The sequence below is a fragment of the Lutjanus erythropterus genome, chromosome 16 (genome assembly GCF_056507025.1).
Source record: "Lutjanus erythropterus isolate fLutEry1 chromosome 16, fLutEry1.hap2, whole genome shotgun sequence".
In the NCBI taxonomy this organism is placed as follows: domain Eukaryota; kingdom Metazoa; phylum Chordata; class Actinopteri; order Lutjaniformes; family Lutjanidae; genus Lutjanus; species Lutjanus erythropterus.
Genome location: NC_139332.1, coordinates 18,359,344 through 18,382,828, shown reverse-complemented (window position 1 = coordinate 18,382,828; position 23,485 = coordinate 18,359,344). Strand labels below are relative to the sequence as shown.

General features: G+C 39.2%; 1 protein-coding gene across 6 annotated transcripts in view; it reads right to left on the bottom strand.

Annotated features, from left to right (window-relative positions):
* Window positions 1–23,485, bottom strand: part of elmo1 (engulfment and cell motility 1 (ced-12 homolog, C. elegans)) — a 155,569-nt gene that overhangs the window by 91,608 nt on the left and 40,476 nt on the right. For all 6 annotated transcript variants that reach the window (XM_084738408.1, XM_084738410.1, XM_084738407.1 and 3 more), the window contains exons 2-6: window positions 12,592–12,749; window positions 2,811–2,851; window positions 2,580–2,652; window positions 2,441–2,491; window positions 808–977 (exon numbers count right to left, since the gene is read on the bottom strand). In XM_084738408.1, coding sequence (XP_084594534.1) covers window positions 808–977; window positions 2,441–2,491; window positions 2,580–2,652; window positions 2,811–2,851; window positions 12,592–12,669 — 413 coding nt within the window. In that variant the 5' untranslated portion in view covers window positions 12,670–12,749. The remainder of the gene's footprint in view (window positions 1–807; window positions 978–2,440; window positions 2,492–2,579; window positions 2,653–2,810; window positions 2,852–12,591; window positions 12,750–23,485) is intronic.

Sequence of the window (23,485 nt, the reverse complement as noted above, 5' to 3'; positions counted from 1 at the left end):
GATCGAACAATTCCAATATCACATCTATACTCTTGATAGCACCAGTCAGCCCAGTGATAATACCAAGTATCAATAACCTAAAATATGACATAATAGAAACAACTGGGGGAACAGCATTAAAAACAAAAATCAAACTTACCTTTAGATGTTAAAAAATACTTTAACAAATAGAGAAACAAGTCAAGTTCAACCAATCATGACTTCTGTTTTTTTTTTTATTGTGCAAACTCTGATTTGTCAGCTAACATTTCCTGGTTCATGCCATTTTATTTTTAAGAACGGTCTTAAGAAATTATGCTTTTAGAAAGTGTTAGTGAAACCTATGTGCTGAATACTTCCCGCAATAAAGGCATCTACAGAGGGCCAGCCATAACACCTGATACAAAAGCATAAACCCAGCTTAATACAATGATTTGAGAAGTGTTGCTGAACTGAGAGAATGTAACTCAGCTGCCTTGAACTAAATCAAAATGAGCAGTGCAACTCCAAAGACTGCCTATATTCTCACTGACCTCTCAGACCTGTGTAGGTGATATTCTTAAAACTCATGGCATAGATATGCAGGCGTAGATGCAAAAATATTGATGAAAAATTCTGTAGCCACAAATTAAATATGTGAAATTAAACAGCATTATGGCTTTAGAAAAGAACTGGAAATCTGTGTTCTTCCACCCGTCTAGTGTTCCCCATCGTCCCTATCAAATTCATCAAACAAAGAGGAATGAAAACTTGTCATTGAGGAAGAAAACACAGCAGCGATGGAGGAAATCCAAAACTGCAAACGAGATGGACAGGTAGTTCACTTACTCAGTCCCACTCTCCACCATCTGAGTTAGCAGGGAGATGCCGTCCAGGTTGATGAACTCTTGAGCGAAGGTGATGTCCCGCGACGCGTTGGCCAGGTCCTTCAGAGCCTCTAGCTTGGCATCCATGCTGGACGACTGGATCCTTTCATGAAGCTGGACTGCATTCTGGTACTTTAGTGGACAAAGGGAGAAGGAGGACAGTGTGATGGTGTCATACACACATACAGTATGTATGTGAGGGACATTTAAATCCCCCTCCATTCAATTTTGGTCTTGTTCCTATAGTTGGATGTTTCAGCTTCACTGTACAAAATTATGTGTGTGCAGAGGTTGACATGAGAAGTTTACTTTTCCAGGGAATACATAACTGTTCTGTGCAGAACATTTGTATATGTATCTATGTAACAACTGTGTGTCCAAAAATGAGTACTGCAGTTCAAATAGTCAGTTGTTTCCCCCCGCCCCCTACTGCCCAGACTCGAGGAAGCTCAGGCAGGCTGCAGGAGCACTGCAGGAGCACAAGACAAGCACAACATTGTAATTTCACAATAACAAGCATATCAAATTATAATTATTTACTTCCTGAACAGAAAAAATAGTTTTAGTGGTTGAATGTTATGCTTGATTAATTTCTGACTTCTCAAAGAAGCCCGGCTCAAATTTGGGTATTAAAAGTGAATTCAGTTTGAAATTCCTCATTCCTGTTCAAAATGGTAAAATGTCGAGAGGTCACTGAAAATGAAAGAGTCCGCATTAAAACACTTCATGATGCTGGATGGTCTCTGAGACAAAAAGGGACAGACATTAAGTGTTCTCACAGTGTGGTCAAGTATGCTTTGGAGTCAATTCCTGAGACTGGTACTTACAAAATGCACCAAGGAAGAGGCAGGAAATGAAAGTTAACTGAAGCAGATGTCAGACACCTCAAGATTTTAAGTACTAGAGACAGAAGGAAGACCACTGCTGATCTTCAGGCACAGATAAATGCTTCTAGATCAGACTCTGAGAAAGTCTCCAGAATGACCATAAGGAGACGACTGACAGAACAAGGCTTAAAGGGAAGACTAGTTGCTAAAAAGCCATTATTGAGGCCTGCAAACATCCAGAAACGCCTCAGATTTGCCAGGGAGCACAAACACTGGACTGTTGATGACTGAAAGAAGGTATTCTGGACGGACGAGTCCAAGTTTGAACTCTTCGGTCAGCACTGTCGTGTTTATGTCCACAGAAAAACTGGAGAACATTTTGATGCCAGATGCATTACACCCACAGTGAAACATGGTGGAGATTCCATTATGGTATAGGGTTCCATTTGTGGAGCAAATTAATGAAAATTGAATCTGACTGGTCGCGGGTTCATATACCAACAAGACAATGACCACAAGTATACTTCAAAGCTGTGCAGAGACTATCTGATGAAGAAAATAACCATCAATAACCGTTTTTTAAAGATTTCTAAAATATTTATAATTTTTCTCGTTTTTATGACAGGTGGTCGAATATTACATATTACAGATTTCTCCTTTAATCCACATCTGGAGGGGATCTTTAAGAATGCCTTGGGATAATAAAAACTTGAGTGCATCCATAATGATCAGAGTATTCTTATGTACAGACAAGGACAGTTAACTTACAGGAGAAGTGGTCAAGCGCAGGATCGAGCCGTTCTTAATGTCATTGCGATTCTGTGGAGATTTACAGAGAAAAAAGCAGAAGTTAGACAGTTTTTACCTTAGGCACTGCTGCCTGTAGTTACAAAACAGACAACCAAACCTTTTCTGTGATGTAGAAATTTGTCGCGTCAGCAATCTGCAGAGCAAAGTTTTCATGGTTCCCCAGTGACCACCTAAAAACCATTGGATGGAGAGAAAGAAAAACACATTAATTGGTATTAAATGTGAAGAACATATAAAGCTAATAAGATTTAGGTGAGGAGATAGGGAGACAGGCCCTGGGAGAATTATTTTCAATCTGTGTCTGTGCACAAAGCCGATGCAGACTTACCCCTCACACACTTCTTTAATGATGGCTGAGAGAGGCTTTTTCTGTGGAGAAAGGCAAAACTACATTTAGTCCACAGTCCAAGCTAGAGTTCCTAAAACAACAGTTGACTCACAGGGAGCTGCAATTACTTTATATTACAGGACTGGCACAATGAGAGGCTGTTCTTTTGCAGCCTGTGTTTAACTGTCCCACTGCTCGTGTGGGATCACTGACCATGTCTGTTTGGCACCGTTGCATTCATTATTACTGTGTGTGAAACTGCTTCTCTATCAGCAGCGGTGATATTCTGCTTCACAAGTGGTGAAAGTAACTAATTACCTTGACTCAAGTATTGTTCTACAATAAGTTTAAGTTAGAGATACTCTTAATTTATTTCTTTTTGCTTCTACTTCAGCAGGAAATCCTGTAATTTTTACTCCTTCACATTAATTTTGCCGGGTACATATTGCACCCACACTCGGACTCCACCCACCCTCTTCATCAAGAGTTTCAGTGCCTACTTCAGATTCCCCTCAGTCAAGACAAACAGACGCAAACACTCACTCATCCCCACCGCTTCCTTAAAGGGAAACGTTAAGGAGGAAAGTCGGGGCACTTTTCATGTGGGTGTCCAGTCTGTGTTCATAGTTAAATGTAGTCAATTTAAGCAATAAGTTTCTCTGTTTGCGCTATGTTGACCAAAAAAAAAACACTGAGTTTTCAAGCCATATGGCAGTGCCTACATGTACCAGGAGTCATTACAGGTGACCTCCCACATCCATGATGCCGTTTTATCACCGCCTTAGGGTATAGCTATTACTTTGTTGGCCAAAACATAGCAACAGATGACAAAAATAGTCTTTCAGTGATGTCCCTAGATGTAAGGAAGCAATAAATTCTTCAGTGTAGCACACACTGAAGAATTTATTGCTTCAATTGAATGCATTTACCATCAACACTGACTGGACATTCACATGAAAAGTCCCAAAGTTTCCCTTTAATGAAGGGAATAGCAGGTAGCCCAGCCACAGTACCAGAAGCCACAGAATCCCTCTGTGGTTTCTCAGCAGGTAGCTCAAAAAGATCACGACTTGCCCTTGGTGCCTTGGGTTTTGAGTTCAAAGCTCTGGGTGATGCGGAATAAAAATGCAAATGAATTCTCAGACATTGTGATGTTTTAGATGTTTCCTTGCTCGCACACACCTGATTCACATGAATGGGTTGTTATCAGGCTTCTCCAGAGGTTTTAAGACAAGCTGAGAGGGAAACATCTGAAACATGAACAGAGGGGTGCCTTTGGGACTCGGAGCTGAGAAACACTGGCCAAAGTCACAGTGTGAAGCCATATGGTTTTTCAGCTGTAGCACTGCGACAATTAATTTATTAATCAACGATTAAATCAATCACCAACTACTTTGATATGTGACAATAAACTGAATATCTTTGTGTTTTGGACAAAACAAGACATTTGAGGGCATTAGCTTGGGCTTTGGAAGACAGTGATCAATATTTTTCACCATTTTCAAAGATATTATATTATATTATATATATTATATTATATAGATATTTTATTTTTAATTTAAAAAGGTTTATATAATTATGTTCAGGCAGTTCTGTTCCAGCTGAGGGACCCTCATTTTTCTCATTTATCTCTTTCCTCTTCCATTTTTTCATCTTCCTCCTCAAAATGCCAGCACCCAACTTAGCCTGAGGCGTAGAGAGACTTTGTTATTATTACTGTTATCATTATTATTATCACAGTTATTATTATTATCACTACTACTATTATTATTATAGCAGACATTTCCTGACATAAATCAATAAACACAAATGGATTGAGAAGTGTGGCATTATTATATGAAAAACTGGGTTAAAATATCATTATACTTATTATAATTATAGTCAGAATATCTAGGCCTCTGCTGCTCTGTTTCATTGTTTTGTTTATTCTGACTTCTGTAAATCCCCCAGCTTTATGAAGCTGATCAATCACAATCAGAGAACCCCTTTAAATTACAGTACATCTACTTTTAATCAAGCAAATCATCTGAATAGAAGTTACATTTCAGAGTCTGATCCACAAGCCAAGAGTGTGTTTTAAAGATGTTTAAGGGTCTCTTATTCCCGCTGTGCCAAACGTAATCTTGTCAAAACAGACAGGCATCAGCATGTCCACAAAATCACACAGTCACAACCATGCACACTAAAATACACACACACAGCAATTTGCTGAGCATCTCTATACGGTCACAATGTAGGGAGCATTGTGGATGATATGATTGAATTGCTGCTTCACTGGGATTTACCCTGAGCAGCGACAGAGGCTGCTTCAAAGAGCATGAGCCGCAGTGATGGAGGACTTACAGAGAGGAGATAATGCCGGCAGGACGGTGGGCATATATGACAGGGAAAAGAAAGGCAGAGAGAGGTGACAGAAGAAGAATGTGGGCTGTTATGTGAACAAAAGGAAGAACAGAAGATTAAAAAAAAGTGAGAAATAAGCAAACTGAATAAGAGGAAGGAAAACAAAAGCAAACACAGCAAGGAGCAGAAAGGATGAGAATAGTGAGGGTGGATGCTGAACAGAGAGAAAAGAGGGACTGGAGGAATATGAGGAGCCAGCAGCACACATACGGGGGGATGAGGTGGCAAATATAAGGAGTGTGTGTGCACAATGCCAGTCAGTATTAGCCTAATATCTGTTCGCTTGCTACTGCTGTCATCCTCGAGCTCTCAGGGACTTACAGTATGCTGCCAGACCACAGTGAACACAAATACACACAAACGTCCAAAAGTACTCCAAGGGCATACGTGGGTTTCAACCAGAAATTTTAGTTTTAATTTAATTTCAGTGTTAATGTAACACTTTAATGTTATATTGTTTTTGCTTTTGACAACAACGAACTTGAGTTAAAATAGACAATCATCTCAAAAAGCCCTGAAGGGTAACTTCTCCCACTACATTCGTACCACAACTAAAAGTATTAGTTTCTCTTCAGGTTAACATTTTAGACACAAAACAATGAACAGCGTAAGAATTTGATGCATTGTTTCAATTTAAGCTCCACTTTGACCAACTACAATACTGAAAATGAAGAGTTCTTTCACTTAAAGTGCTTTAAGTACATTTTGCTGAGGCCCCTGTGGACAAAAGCAGTTGTCATAATCATCATAATCATAATAATCACAAAATATTTTCCCAGAGAATCAGTGGCAGACATTAGGAGCAACTACAAAAACAGCCAATCTTCCCGTAAGTGGTCTCTTGCTAATGTAGGTCATCTAGAGGAATCACTATTAAACTGAGATGGTTTCATAACAAGTTAAAAAGTCCTTGTAGTAGCTTTAATTTAAGATTAATAAATAGAAATGTAATAATATATTACACCGACTGATTTCTTTCACTTTTTATGTTTTATTTTTCATGCCCAACCCTTATGGGTTTATGAGACAACAAAAATACAGCTGCATTGTTCAAACAATTAATTACATTTCCTTTAATTACAAAATTACAGTTTATTTTAGAACTCTGTCTTAATAAGAATATTCTGACTTCTTTCCCAACCTTGACAAATAAGGCTTGCTACAGAGAAGGTTCCCCTTTTAAACCACAATTCAAGATTATCACAATCCTCCTCTGACAATAAAATATCAGAAGTAAAGAAATGTTCTTCACAATCATGCAAGAATATGAATACTACTTGAATAATCCTGGTGTACACTGTAAATGTTATTAATTAGATCAGCTACCCAAGAAATAGCAAAGGTTTGCAATATTTAAATATAATATTAAAGAGACACTAAACCACTTGTGAGTTGCTTAGAGCCATTCCTTTTCTCAGACACGATCAAAGCCTTTTCCACTTTTGTATTATTAATAAAGTAATACATTTGAATTTGTGGATATTTAAATAATGTAAAAAGGTAATCATACATTATCACATGTGCATAACTTTTTATTTCTTATAAAGACAAATGTTAAAAATAAAAAAGTGCTCACAAATCTGTATTATAAATGATCCCAGATCTTTTCCCAATTTTATATGCACTGTTATTTTTAGTTTTTTGGGGGTTTTTTTCAATGTCTGACCAGGTATTTTGGTCTGTGCTACAGTTGTGCATCCAAATATTTTTTCTTCCAACTATTTATTTTAATCCCTTTTAAGACGGTCCCTTATTTCTCAGCAGACATTTAGCTTGTTAAACATTCATTCAGATGATTAATATTGTCATTCACAGCGCGTCTTTAGTTTATAATTCATTTGGACTGGTTTAAAGTTTAAATCTACAAATGTATTAATAAATAAATTAATATCGTGTTTCCCCCAGGTGTCCCGTCCACAACACTTTGCTCCTCTCCTCTTCCAATGGCTGCCATCTGCACCTTTTATCTTATTACCTCTGAGGTATAAATACATGTTGCTGTTTTCCTACGCTTTCATCATCCAGGAGTTACACCACCTCCACTGTCCTATCTACTCTTCTCCTACTCCATCACATTTCCCTGTCTGAACTCCCACCACATCTTCCTCTGCCTTACTATCAGATCCACTCCACTGCTGCAGTCCAGGAAGGAGTACTACACAAGTGTCACACCTCATACATAAGTAGTATTCATCTTGTGCCTTGGCATAGACGTGAAAACTGTAATGTACCGTATAATGAAACATGTTTAATGAGTCTCTATCATCTGTCAGCTCTTAAAGCTTCAGTTATCTGACACAACCTCTCATTTCTAACTTGGAGGAGAACAAATAAACATAATCTCTTTCTTTTCGAGGTCGCTGAGTTACACAAGAAGCGGATTTCATCAGCTGGGCCTGATGCCTGATTGCCGCATTGTCTGAACATTCAATCCACACATATGAAACGATTATTGTGCATAAAGCTAGATTTTAGTATTTCTATTTTCACTTCCTGATCATTTTAATTTTGGTGTTATTATATATACACACTAAAATATCACTCAAAAGGCCATACAAAATCAATTTATTGGTTGGTTTCTTAAATATTTTATCCCCAATAATTAAAGTACCACATTCAAGTACAGCAGTAACAAAGATGGTTTGTTACAGATAATTATCCTTCACACTATGTACACTGAACGGCCACTTCATTAGGTGCACTTGTATAATCTAATTTGATGCCTGCAATTCTACTTCTATTAAGCTTACATATATATATATATTTTAGTTTTTGTTGACACGGTCTGAAAGGTAGCAATTCTACTTTATGTTTATTATTGAGGTCATAGTGGGTGGTGTGCATTATACTGAAAGGTGTTTCTAATATTCTGCCCCTCTCATGTATGTAAATGGAATAAAGAAAATATTAGCAATGCCTAACAATATACTGCAGTCTAGTTCAAAATAAACACAAAATGAAATGAATACCTCTCTTATAGCGTCACAACTGAACATTTCCTGTCTTTGTAAAGGCAGACTTTATGGCAGGACTGTTGTATTAGATCGCATTAGATTGTACTACTGTACCTAATAAACTGGCTGGTGAGTTTACATAAACAACAAGTCAGCTGAAATCTGCTTCATACATTTGAAATATATATAAATTATAAATAAAACGTACAAACTTATCTAATGCACACCTGAGAGACATGCATAGGAAAATGGATTCTAATAAAAATTATAGGACTTGTTTTTTTCTTCAGTTTATTAAAGCTCCTGTAATCATCAGTTTTACACTAACAACTGATCTATTAACTATGTGTACATGAAAAGGAAGTGCTCGCAATGAAGCCACAGATAAAAATCAACAAACTCCAAAGCATTTCAGCCTCTGTCAGCTCATCATTTTCATTGCCCAGCTGTAACTTTACTGTTTTGATTCATTATCAGCTGTCACCCTCAGTCTTTCCAGCCAGAGCTGGCATCTTTTTTCAGTGAAAAAGCTCTGATAAACCCAACTGCACTACCTGCCCTACACCTTTACTGTACAAACATGCACAGGTTACTTACAATACATATGTACCCACATTGCATCAAAGCACAAACTACAAATAAACACAAATATCAGCATACATTTACCTACCTCCATTTCTAAATGGTCAAATAACCATTTCCCACATGCATAAAATCTATTAAGTTCTATATGGCCTCACACCACACTGGAAAATATAACCCATAGAACATCAATGCTCCCCGACAGAACATCACAGCTTCTTTCTCTTTAGTTTGACTTAAATCCTCCTGCTTGTTTCCAAAACTTATTTTCTACCTGCAGACATCAGCAGCTTCTCCACCTCCTGTTTTCTACCGCATTTCTGACAATAACAATACAACACTTATTAGAATTGTCTGCGCTTGTACCGATTCCCCAGCGTTCCTACACAAATGTTGGACTTTTGTGCCTGTGGGGCACTGAAGATATTTGGAGAGATACAGGAATCACAGTTTGATTTATGCACACACAGACGCAGATGTGCTTAAATGCACACTCACACTGCAGAGGAGCATACGCAGAAACAGAGAGAGAAATCAGAAAAATACACATGAATCCCCATACAAATACATACAAAGATACACACATACACAGAGCTGTCGACACACAAGCACACACACGCATGAATAGTAACAAGTATGCATGTTGCCACACAAAAACACCCACACACAATTTCACTTCTTCAGAGTTGTTCCCACGTAAACAAACAAAACACGCGCGCGCACACACATTTTCTCTGGGTCTCAAGACAGAGCAAGCAGCTGAAGCCCACTCCCCATCGCATGACTCAGACAGCCATATGCTGCTGCAGGGCCTATTGTACGGAGGAGATGCAGAGGGAGGAGGAAAAGGTGGGGGCTGACGGTGGAAGACAAGAGAAGAGGAGGAGGCGCAGCGCAAGTTTTCACAGTTATAACAAAAGATGGGGAGGAGGAGTGAGAGGGGGAACGAACAGGAGAGAAAGCAAAGAAGGACAAGGAGGAGGAGGCAACAGATAGGAGGAACAAGAGGAAGATGACAGGGAGAGATAAGCGGAGGAAGGGGGTTATGAGGAAGGGGGGGGGGGGCTCAAGAAGTAAAGATGAAAAAGGAAAACCTACAGACATTTTTTTACAGTTCAGACTGCAGCAGCTGCTGCTGATGAGGGGTCATTTTTAGACGCAAAATCCCTAAATCGACATGAAAATGCTTAAAGGACTTCAAGGCAAATCCTGAAGCACATGCACTCCGTAGCTCAATATTTCATTTAGTGGTTCATCCATTGAGACGGGCAATTGTGGCTCTAGTTGTCACGGTGACTCACAGCTTGTACAATCATTAGCCTGTCCGTGAGTCACACACACACACACACACACACACACACACACACACAGAACAGGCCATTTTACACACTGTATATGTGTAATCAAACAACGCCACAGTAAACATGTCACCCCCCACACACACGAGGTAGTCATTGTTTGTGCTAATTATTTCATTAGCATGTTACCCACTGTTTGTTTGACCCTGATGATTGCTGACATACAGAATGCCCTTTATCTGCTGACTCGTGTCTGAGCTGTGTGACAGCACACACACTCCCTTGGAAGCAACTGATCAGGCAATAAGCAGCAATTTTAACACTAGATATTGCATTACTTCAATCAAAAGTCACTGCAGTGTTGCTGAAAATGTTGAGGTCCACCATTTAAATCAGGATTTACAGCAACCACATTATGCAAATGAGAGAAATCTGTAGTGATGCTTTGAGGGGCTTTGATAACATTTTATCAAATCCGCATCCAGTGTCATATCCTAATCAATTAATCCTGATTCAGCTTTTAGTTCTTCTGAGAGCCCCAGTCAGACAGAGCACAGGTTTGGCAGTGAGAGTTGTCTTTTCCCAATTGTGTTGTATAGACAGTAAGCATTTTGTGCGCCACTAATGCACCCTGGGCACACTGCTTTTCAGATGCTCAGAGTAATTGAGAGACAAGCCTTCTGTGGTGGTGACAACAAAGTTTAAAGATGCTTGGAAATAACAATCATGGAGTACAAATTACTGGTGACTGTTACCGGGTACCTGGAGCAATATGATTTTACCAACTGTAGTTTCCATCATTTGAACAGAGAACACCAGCCTGGTGGCAATTTTGTGTGGTACTTGAGATTTTGAGAAAGTTTTTTTTAACTTTCTTTAATCCATTTCAGCTGTTAGCTCTCTTTCAACATCCCCCTGGCACGATACACGTTGCCCTGTGATTTCTCCTCTTTCTGAGGGTCTCATCACCCAAACAACCTCTGTTTTTATGTGTCCAATGTTTTTGGAAATAGTCTCTCACTCTCATTCAGAGCCAGAGCCTGTGCCCTCTGCCCATCCACTTTAAGATCTCAGATGTTTAACTAGAAAGTTCTAGCTAGTACTTAGTCAGTACTTCTAGCTAACCAAAATAAAAAAGATACAGATTTCAGTTTACTTCACAGTAAAATCATGATTAGACTAAGGACAGCTGATTCGGTGGTTGCCTAACAGCAATAAAAAAAGAAATGAACATGTTTTTGTTTGGTTTTTTTTTAACTCAATGTACTGCTCTTTCTGAGCAACAGCTTCAACAAAAAATGCAGTTCAGTGCACCTCGCTGTTTGAAACCTACTAGATGCACTCTGTCTCATCGGGGTTATAAATAACGCAAACTCAGAAGATTCAATTTAGATGATTATCTACACTAAAACACTACAGGCTTCAGGGGTAATCTAATTAATATTCACAATCTGTAGCTACAGTAAGTAAATGAGATGAGCACATTGAGAAATGAACTGTTGAATAATTGATTAATTACTTGCTAATTACTTACATACACTGTTTTGTTTTTTTTTTTGTATGCATTACTGGTTCCAAATTCTGAAATGAAGACAGTGCAGCAGATAATCTCAATAAGATATTCAAGACATCTGAAGATTAACTGGGAGATTCTCACAAACTTGATGCAACACCATTACCTAGATGATTTATCCAAATAACATTCACCACGCCAACAATCCTGCAGAACTACAAAAGCACTCCTGCAGTTGATGTGACTTTTCACTCACAAATGATTTTTGGCTGACAGCAGACACCAGGTTGCAGATACAAACAACAGAACAATCCTTTAACTTGACAACAGCTAAAAAAGTCATTCTTTAACAACTACAAAAATGTATTGGCTATAGCTGATATAATCTTCAGCCTGTGTCATTTTAACTAATGAAACAAGAGGCCTGCTACCTGAATCTTCTGCCAATAAAAAATAGAGATAAAAGGTTCTATACAAGAATTGTTAGCTTCTAAGTTTAACAAATCCGGATATTTTGCTAACCGAGAAACAGCTATCAAGACCCAGACCTACTGTATATTGCACATATATGATGGATTGTTTCTGCCCTGATAGTGACCTAAACAGACTAGCAGACATTAGAGGATTGAAAATTTGGTGACAAAAGTAGGATAATAGCTGGACAGCATGTCTGTGATAATTATGGTGTTAGATTTAGCCTCCATCATCACATTTAATGTAATGTCTGTAAAGTTGTGTCAAAGCCGTGGCTGTGTTTAAACATATTTAGTTAAGGGACTTTAATCAGTGTAATTGTAAGGAACAATGCATGATATTCCGTTTCCTGATCACAACCGCCCACCCCCTCCAAATACACACACATCCACATATTTGAACTCCTTTCAGTGTATACACAACAGCGGATTTCCATATAATGGTGTTTTCAGACAAAACCTACACCTTGTTCATGCTGTTAAAGTCTTTATCTGATAAATTGTGGTCAGAGTATGTGTTGATACTAAGCTGAGTCTTTTGTGTACTAAAACACCCACCTGGTCTATCTCCATGAGCTTGGGGAAGGCCTTCGGCCACTCAATGGCCACCTTAACGATGTCTGCCGGTGGCGGCATGGCTGGGGGCGGGGCGTGGTTGGTGTGGGTCTCACTGCCTCACACCTCTGTCACGACTACTGGAGGTAGCTCATCCAAACCTGCGGGATGAGAATGAAGAGGAGAGGACAGACAGAGAGAGAAGGAAAACAGAGGCGAATGGAAATAAGAGGAGAGGAAAAAGACAGAAAATAGGGCACGTTAGTCAAGAACTATGTCTGGTTACTTAAGATGATGTTTGCTTACATTAACTTCCTCTAAATTCAAACAAGATTACATATGACTGAAGAGAAAAAGTCAGTGAGAGCACTACTAAAAAATATATAAGACATGAGTACAAGTGCAGCAGTACAAGCTACTGAACAGCTCAAACCAATAATTCATTTTCATACAACACAGGTTTAAAAGAAATGAGTCAGATGACCTTCTTACATCACTTTACCCCAAAACCATATGTGAGTTCAAGCTGCCCAGCCACAATGCGCAAGGGTCTATCTTCAGTGCTCCAGTATAGAAGTCACAGATGCACTACCTGCCATTTCTAGTAACCCACAACGAGAACACGCTCCTTGTTTGTGTCACGGTTGACCTTAAAAACTAAGCACTTAATGCAAATTCCTGCAGATACCGGTGCCTGAAATCATATTCGCATACTCAGTTCAACTGACACCCACTTACACAAACAAAAGCAGACAAACTGTTTTTTTTTTTTCAATTTGTCCTATGAGATTTTTTTCAGCCTAATTTAATTTGCAGTTGCTGACAATGTGAGCATAAGGATGTGCCAGTGGGGCAGAAACACGCAAGAGTTTAATTCAAATCAAAGTTTAACTGCTAATGAGGTCACAGCAGGTGAGTGCATCAAAAAGTTACATTTTTAAAGACCCACCTTGCAGCAGTTCAGTCATTTAAACACTGCAGAAAGACAAAAAGACACAAAACACCCAGCAGTATCTTGCTGTGACTCCTTTTAGACGCTTTCACAGAAATGAATGTACAAGCAACTGCATCTCTCTTTCACTGAAGTGAGGACAGTGATGTAGAAGCTCTACAGCCACAACAGCAGTAAGCGTGCAGGACTTTTGCAGCAGCAGATTAAGGGGGTTTCAACTACAGAGCTTCTTCCTCTGCCGAATCCCACTGGCTAAAAGGGGCAATCCTCAAATTTTATACATAAAGGTCAGTTTACTCATCATGAGGAACATAAAACAACCTTTGAAAACATTTGTGTTACGAGTTCTGTGGTTCTGGGTGAGCCTGAAAAACGTGAGTAAAGTTTGAGAATTATATATTTATATTTTGGGAAATATAGAACAAAAATTATGCCAAATATGCACTTGAAGTATTTTAGACACAGTGCCTCCTTTACTTAGTGGTGTGTAGAAATTACATAAACAAACCTGAACTTGAACAAAATTTGTATCAGCCTCAAAAATCAGTTAGGCTGTAGTTTGGAGACTACAAATTGTTTTTGAGTTTTGAAAGCTGTGGTTGTGTATCAAATCAGCATTATAAAAGAAGAGGACAGGGTAAAATCAGGGGAAAGTAAAAAGCGAAGGCAAAGGCAACGGACAGAGAGAACAAGTAGGGACAAAGTGGAAAAAGTGAGATAAGAGCATTTGTTTGACATTCAGTCTCCAGCGAGGCACAGAAGTGAAGTACTAACAGACACCAGAAATAAAAACTGTTGTGTTCTCAGTCTTTCACTGGTCAAAAACGGCGTTAAAACACACAGACAGACTCAATTTGTACTTGTCGCCGGGTGCACCTTGGCTGATACGCATAGCAACAAGCACCCTAACTCTCACTCCTCTTTCTTGCAAAGACACACTCACAATCAAATATTGAACATGTAATCCTGGGGTGGCCTGGCTCGTGTTCCTGTGCAGACGACTCCCGTGACAGCACCAAAAAAAAAAAACAAAACAAAAAAAACTTGCAATATCTGACAGAGGAACAGGCAGCCGGATTGACCTGAAACCCTGCAGCTTTTTAAAAAGAAGCCAGTTAGAAGCCCCACGGTGGAAAAACAGCCAAATCACAGTCATTCCCAACCACAAAGGGGGAGCTGGGCGAAGCCGCTCCTGTGTGCTTGCAGGGGGTCTAATGAAACCCACCAATGCACAGTTATCAAGTAGAAAATGTACCATAGATATCCCCAAAATCAACTGAGGAAACCATCAATAATTTAGTTTCCTTGCCCTGTCTAGAAAGCTTGGATCATCCTAGTTCCTGGTGGACAAGCCTGTTTACATATTTAATCTCAATCCATAATGCATAAAGACCGGCTCGGATTAATTCCTGGGAGAAAACTATTGAGCAGAATAGTGTGAGTGTTGATATATTCAGCATGTGTGCAGACTGGTGAGTGATGAAATGTGTGTTTTTCTGTGGATATCTGGAGTCTACTGTGTGAGTATGCCTGTGTGTTTGATGAGCATGTATTAATTTAAAGATAGTTTACGTAATGAGACTGGCCTGGCGTTGTGTGTGAGTCACCCCATAATGATCCACATAGCCTTTATTCAAGGGCCCGTTGCCATGGCAGCCGCTGCATCAATAGCTCGAGAAGCGGATGCATCTTTCTTTCCAAAGCGCGTGTCATACTCAAGTCACGTTTGTCACAACTCCCCAAAATATGACTCACTCCACCCCTCCGCTTTGAATTTCACCACTGAAATATGGACGAGAGCGTTCATTGAAGATTAGAGTGGTTTTGTAACGTATGTTAAATACTTTCTGAGACACTTTGCCTCGCAGCTGTGTATCTCTGTTTCCCTCCCCCTCTGCAACCCTATGCAGAAAAAATTTTGCTCCTGGTGCCCTTTCTTGGATAAGCGATGAGGAGAGAGCAAACTGGAAAGATAAAACTGAAACGGATACATACAAACATCTGGAAAAGCACAATCCTACACACATTACACTTAACAGACTGGAACAAACATAATGCAAAGAATATCAGCAGCACCATCCTGTGAATGAGTGATTCATTCAGATATATACAGACAATAGCATGTTAGTCATCTATGCACAGATTATCATCCTTCTCAATACTAACTGAAAACACAGAAAGGCAGTGAAGGAGGAAAGCCATAAAATTGTCCTTGAGGCAAACTGTCAAGATTTTTAGCCATGCTATAGCTGTATGGCTCCAGGGATTTAAATATCAGTCTATTATTCAGTCAGTCCATCTCTTTATTCCATACTTAAATACATCATCAGCCACTCAAGGGATTGCTATGAAATTTTGAACAGATATTTATGTTTCCCTCTGGATGAATTGTAATAATATTGGTGACTTTTCATTTTGGCAACCACCATGAGGTTTACATTTTAGGTTTGCATGAAAAGTCTAACAGTTATTGGATGTTCAGCTTTCAGCTTCATACTAATTAGTAAATATTAGCATGTAGACACACTAAATTAAGACGGTGAGCATGGTGAACATTATGCCTGATAAACATCAGCATGTTGGGATTGTCACTGTCAGCATGTTAGCACACTAATTCATTAAGCTAAATGCTACGCACGCCCTCTCAGATCCAAAACCATGGTTGTTGACTCTTTCTTTTTGTTTCAATTACAAACAAAAGTGCAAACCTAAAGATTCATTTTAGTTTTCAAATAATTTGGGTCTTATTTTCATAGTTGCAACTGTCATTCTTGTTAGTAATGCTATCATTGCACCGGGGAACACAGTTCTAAAAAGTCAAACTAGACAACAAACGAGCACAAAGATCAGACAGTTCAGGCAGTTTTAAACAAACGCAACAAAGAGAAAACAAAACTAAATCCAGACCACCTTAGAAAGAGCCGCTTACATCTATGCAGGGTGCTGGTACTCTTCCATGGAGGCTGCCATGTTTCTTCAGGCTTCAACACTGGCTCTGTGTACAGCCTTACGCATTTTGCACAACTTTCACTGCCACCATAGGTTCTTGTTTGGAAGGGGAGAGTGAGAGGAGGTGTTTGCAATCTGCAGGCTCACCGCTAGATTCCACTAAATTCAACACACTGGTCCTTTAAATATCACTCTTAGCCCCTAAAATCCATTACTACTTACTAATTTACAGTCCGACTTTGGACTGGTTCAACTTTGACTTCCTGTAGGCCAACTTACTTTCTCTGTATAATCAGTGATTATTATCAGCATTTTGGGTCACGCCTTTTGGTTTTAGCTCCAAATAAAGTGGTCTGCATAATCTGGCTAAACTAATGTTTATTTAAAGCTTGTCTGACTGTCTAACTGCTTATTTTTCCTACCCTGTCAGACTTTGTTGTAGTGATGTTACTGTGTTGCCACATTTCAGCAATTAGTTTGCCCATTTCTGTCAGTTATGAGAGTATTACACTCACCAAAAGTTCCAAAAATAAACACCCAGGATGTAATAAACAGGATTTATACTTAAAAATGGAGAACGGAAAGTTTGTGAGTGAAGTCAAAATATAAGCTTTGACTAAGGATTGGCTTTGGTTTTCCAGTAAACACAACGAGTGTGTGTGCATGCGTGTCTGTATGTGTGTATTCTGAGCACCTTGTCATCATCTTCCGAGAACTACAGATGACTCAGAGATGGACGGCCTTGAGGCTTATTGATTGGAGACACACACACACACCAGGACACACACCTATCTCATTGCTGACAGCCACAGTAAATCCCTTGAAAATGGGTTCAAATGTAATTGAGAGACACAGCGGTTCAACACACCAGCACACCATGAGCAGGGCTACAAACGGTCCAGTGCTCATTTGATCAACATGTTTTTCCTGCAATCGACACACACTGCTCCAGGGCAACAACTCCTGGGCAACAAGGTTTTGCACTCAGGTGTGTGTGTATATGTGTATATGTGTGTGTGTGTGTGTGTTTGTCTCCATATATTCTCTACAAGTCATGATGAGTGTTTACGATAGCCTGGGGGGGCATGTATCAAATCCCGATCTGTTGCTCTGGCATCTCGTGGCAACCTCCTCATGGTGTAAATGGGACCTTGTTATCGAGCTAGCTGCTGTCAGAGCTCATCACGTCAGAGCAGGTGATTTGCTGCAAACCTGTTTTAGTTGAGCATGAGTGACTGTGTGCTTATTTTTCACTTTGCCAGAGGTTTAAACAGGCTAACGGCACACAGAGTTCACTCCATCTTATTTACTTGCAGAAGAACGCTCCGTCAAGTTTTTCAGGATATGACCCTGTTTTTTTTATTTCCGCTCCTCACTGTGCAACTGAACACTCACATTAATTAATTGTAATAAGTCAAGAAAACTTAAAATGTGTTCAGAAGCTCTACTAACTTGAGTAAATTGAGTCCATGTACAACTCTGATTCCAAAGGAGTTGGGACGTTGTGTAAAACGTAAATAAGGGCAGAATGCAATGATTTGCAAAAACTTTCTACAGTTGAATACAGTACAAACACAAGATATTTATTGTGCAAACTGATTAACTTTACCAATTTTATAAATATGCACTCATTCTAAATTTCATATTCCAAAAAACTTGTTACATCATCTTTTCTTTGAACAAGACTCAGTAGCATTTGGGAATTGAGGACAGCAATTGTTGTATTTTGAAAGTGAAATTCTTTTTTCATTCTTGCTTGAAATATGACTTCAGGTCCTCAACAGTCCGGGCTCTCTGAAAATGTGTGGTGCATTGTAAAGCCCACAATACATCAACAATGAGAAACAGGTCTGGACTGCAGGCAGGCCAGTCTAGTACCCAAATTCTTTTACTACAAAGCCACGCTGTTGTCACACGTGCAGCAATGTGTCTTGGCAACGTCTTGCTGAAATAAGCAGGGACATCTTCGAAAAACACGTTGCCTGGATGTCTATGTTGCCCCAAAGCCTGTATGTACTTGCAAGTTATAAAGGAACCTTCACAGATGTGACCATCTTTTGTTTCCAAAAACAATCACAGACCACAGATCACTTTTCCACTCTCTGTCGGTCCATCTCAGACGACCTCGGGCCCAGAGAAGTCAGCAGCATTTCTGGATGTTGTTGATATGTGTCTTTCTCTATGAATGGTAGAGTTTTAACTTGCATTTGTAGATGTACCAACAAACTGTGTTTTTTTAGAGGTTTTCAAGTGTTCCTGGGTACATGTAATATCCTTTATACAATTATGTGCCACAAAGTTATGAACCCCACCCCCTCTATGTCTGTGAACAACTGAGCCTTTTGAAGATGCCTTTTTAATAGTGAATCATGATACTGTGACCTGATATCAATTAACCTGTTTACCTGTGGAATATTTCAACAAGGTGTGTTTTTGAGATTCCTCTACCTTCCCAGTCTTTTGTTGCCCCTGTCCCAACTTCTTTGAAATGTGTTGCAGGCATCAAATTCAGAATGAGTGTGTATTTACGAAAAATATTAAGTTCATCTAGTCTTTGTACTGTATTCACTTGAATACAAGTCAAAAAGTATTTGCAAATCATCACTTTCTGAGTTTTATACAATTTACACATTTTACACAAATTTCTTTCTTTTGTGTCCTTTAAACTCAATTTTCAATTAATATGAACTTTGCTGAACACAAAATAATGGAGTTTTATACTTAGCTATTATTCAGTTATGTTAACTTACTGCAGTGAGGGGGTGACTGAAAATTTGGAAAAGCATTTACTGAAAATATCTGACTTGGTTTAATCAATTTTAATTTAACTCTAATCAAAGAGTACATGTAAGACCAGCACTCCAAATATTTAAGCTCTGACAAACTCCAACTTCTGAGTTCATGAACCCAAAAAATTGTGGCAACTGATTGCCTCAATTTTATTGAGTACTGCCAATTTTGGGGGGATTACAGCGCTCCAATCATTCATTTTGTCCACCACATCCAACGTTTTGTACCGTCATCAATCTTGGCTTTCCTGCCGAGTCTGTCTTTACTGAGAACATATTATTTTGCAGAATTTGACCAAAAAGAAAATAAACCAGACAATGAAAATCATGAAACAGACTCTTTTGTCATGCATTCGACACATATATAATCCTTTCATTGGTTTAATTGCGCTAATGTATGCAAATACAGGCTGGCAAAACCATCAAAGTCTAACTGGGCTCCACTCCAGCACAGTATTGTAATCTGTGACTCTGTATGTGCGCAGTTAATCTGTCTTCAAGCACTCGCCCACCTGCCGTAACCAGAGAGGCATTCGCCGCTGGGTTACAGTGGCCAGAATTCCTCAGGATTAGCTCCAAAAGAGTGGGGAAAAAACTAAATCTCATGTTACACTCAGAAACCTGTGATCTGATCTGCTGCCAGAGGTCGAAATTAAGGAACAAAACCATCAATAAAAAGGGGCGAGAGGGTAAGAGGAGAGGAAACAGAGGAGGAGAGAGGGCCTGTGATTTGTTGGGCAGCAGAAGAGTGCTCGGTTTCCACCTCAATAATTCATGATGTATAATGCGAGGGTCACATCGTCTGTAGAGGGAGGAGGGAGGGGAAGAGAAAGAGAGATGGAGTGATGGAGGTGAGAAATGCAAGTGAACATGAGAGGAGGCAGTGAGAGAGGAAGGAGATGAGAGGTAATAGAGATTAAAGGAAGGTAGACATAGACAGTAAACATGAGATAATGCCATTAAAAGTAAATCAAGATAAAGACAATGAGGTCCCATTGTGTAGGAAAATACAATAGAATAGAGGTTTTCAAAGTGGGAGACGAGCCTCTGTGGGTTCAAAATAGTTTCAGGGGGAGGCTCAGTGAAATGGAAATGAAAATTATTACATTAGTTATCACTTTTATTATCAAAATAAGATCATATAAATAGCCTAACTGTGTGTGATATGGTTAAAGAGATAGAAAGTAAAAATTCCCCAAAACTGTATCTCTGAACACAGAATCAAAAATTAATAAATGCTGTAGGAGAGACCCTGTTTTTGTATTTATACTAGTCCTAAGTCACGTAAAACAGCGATGTAAAGCTATCGTGCCTTAATTGTTGAGCGTGGGACCAAATAACATAATCATGAACCCAGAGTATCCAGGAATTAAGCAAAACTAAGAAAGTAAACTTGGTGCCTTTTTTCAAGCTTTGCTGAGGACCTGAAAGTCTGAACCAAGATTTGTGTCTTTCTTACATCGTCTCCACTGCAGTAATTCACAAAAGTCTGGACCAAATGAGGTAGGTGTGAAAGGGCAGTAAGACTTTGAAAACTCCTGCTGTTTGTGATGCAGTTATTGTATTCCTACAATTAACTATGTTTTGTCACTATTGAATTTAATACCATCTACAGCATTTTAAGGCATTTGTTTCGCCAAGGCCAAATGCCCTACCTTGTAATATGAATGAAAGTGAAAAATTATTCTGTGTATCTGCTCCATGATTTGGATCCACTACAAAATATAATGGGTTCTTCCTTGGCCCATGCAACACCCTTCCACTAAGGTTCATAAGAATCGAGCCAGTAGTTTTTTGTATAATCCTACTCACAAACAGACAAACAGCACTGAAAATATGACTGATGAGCCATTTTCAAGGTTGATACTGATCATTAGAAATCATGGAAGCTATATTTGGAACCAATACACATTTGCAGTAACAATAAAAATCTTGGTGTCAAAATTTAGTGCAATAACATGTTACTTTGTCGAAATGTCTTTAAGCATATTTATTAGGCTATTACTTGTGCCATGTGACCAGTGAGATAGTGTAGGTAGGTGACAGAGAGAGGTGGCTGCATCAGAGCCAAAGTAGCACCCTTTTTAAATTAATTTATCTCATCAGCAATTTGACTAAAGCAGAAAAAACACCAATTCTGATAGGATTATTGAAAAATGCAGAATATCAGATCTGATAATTGGCCAAAATTTGGCAGTGGTAATAAAAAAAGCAAGACAAATGGAGAGAGGAGCATCTGAAGAAAAAAAAGATGATAAAAGAGCAAAAGATTAAGGTGAGAGAGGAGAGAAAAAGAGAAAAGAGAGACAGAGGGTTAGAGAAAGAAGCAGAGGAGCAGAGTATCTGCAAATCTCACAAAGCCAAACGAACAACTTATCCAAGATTGAGAAAGACAAAGCTGGATGTGCAAAATAACATTTAGCTCCACAATAAAAATAAATAGATCTACTACCAAAGGTGCGACTGTGCAATTAATTAATGGCATTTGCCTCATTTAATTTTAGGCTCTGCGAAAGAATCCATCAGCACCACTTTCTGATTGCATGCAAGAACTCTCAAAGAATTTTAATTAAAATATCCCTGCATAAAGAATTAAAATGCCTATTTGCTGCATTTAAGGAATTTTGACACTTTGAAGTAACTTTAATTAAAACTCTATCAGGAGTCGCCCATAGAGAGAGAGAGAGGAGACAAATAGAGTAAGACTGGGGGCATGAACATCAAGGGGAACATGATCTAAGTAATGCAGATCCGTTCCTGCCAGCTCCTCCCGGGACCCTAATGGTGTGAGAGAACATGAGGCAGCAGTTTTAACATAAATGTCAATGTGACCAACCAGCACTCAGCCCGGATGAACCTCGGACTTTAAAAGCATAGAATACCCTGTGTTAACACATTTACTAAACTGTCATCCTTCTTTTTTTCCCCAAGCTATGTCAAGGTTTAAACTGTCAGTGATTTGAATATGACCTCTTTTGCATTTAACTGACGCTTAAATGTGCAGCAGTCTGAGCGGCCTGATGCATGCTAAACAGCACACTTCAGACCTCCCATGATCTGATACATTCATGTGTCAGACCTCAAATGAATTTATTATTATTATTTATCACACCAGCTTCACACTGTGCATGGTCTGGTTGCAAAAAACCGAGGTGGTGACCCCCACCCAAAACGCCAAACTTGAGGCTTCAAAACTGTAGTCCACAAAAAAATGAGCGTTGGTTCACATTAGGTCCAGATCAAGTTTGTTTGACTGTAACTATTAAAGCTGACAGACCTTATTTTTCATAAGTTCCTTGATCCACATATGAAGGAACTGGTTCAAAACTATAAAGATGATGAGATTAAATTATTCTCCCTACAGTGCTCTCTCTGTTGAAGCCTTTCAGAATTTATCAGCCTTTTTCACTCGATTGTTATCACCCTTTTTGACAGTACAAATAAAGAAATATTCTGCTGCTGACTATCAGGTCTAAGACCTAAAATGCTTTTCTAACATCATTTGCTGTTCAAAACAAGAAACTCTGCAGTGAATCCTCCTGCTCTACTTTTAATAACTGGTCATTAATCTCCAGCTAGAGGTTTATAGATACAAATGGTAGGTGACAACATACTATTTTTAGACCAAAAAACAAAAAAAACAACAAAAAAACAGAATGATCATAAATTTTATGTAACGTTAACCTCCTACAGCAGACCATACTGGCATCTGGCTCAAGCCAAGTACTGTCACACAAGCTATTGTCCAGCCACTTCTCCTGACTAATCTAATCTGAACATTTTCATCTATTACATCTGGCTGTTAAGGCTCTCATGTGCTCAGAGTGTGTGTGGACCATCAGGTTTCACAATATGTGCATGTTGACTGTGTGAGAGTGAACATAATCACGCTTTAGTATGTGGACTTCAACAAATGCATATGCAGACTGCGCCTGTGCCTCCTGTGTGTGGGTGTGTCTGTATTAACCTATGTGCTGGGTAGATTTCAAAAGGAGCCCTTCAAGCTCTTCATTTGATGACTCTACAAAGGGCCCGCCTCGCCGCAGGGGCCTGTGTGTGTGTGAGTGTGTGTGTGTGTTGAAGAGTGTGTGTCAGCCTACAAAAAGAGCACCATCTTTTATCTGAGAGCTGAGACAAAGGGCCACCGACATGGTGCAGAGGAGCAAGTTATTGTTGCTCCGAGCGTGGCGCCTTCGCACGCCTACAC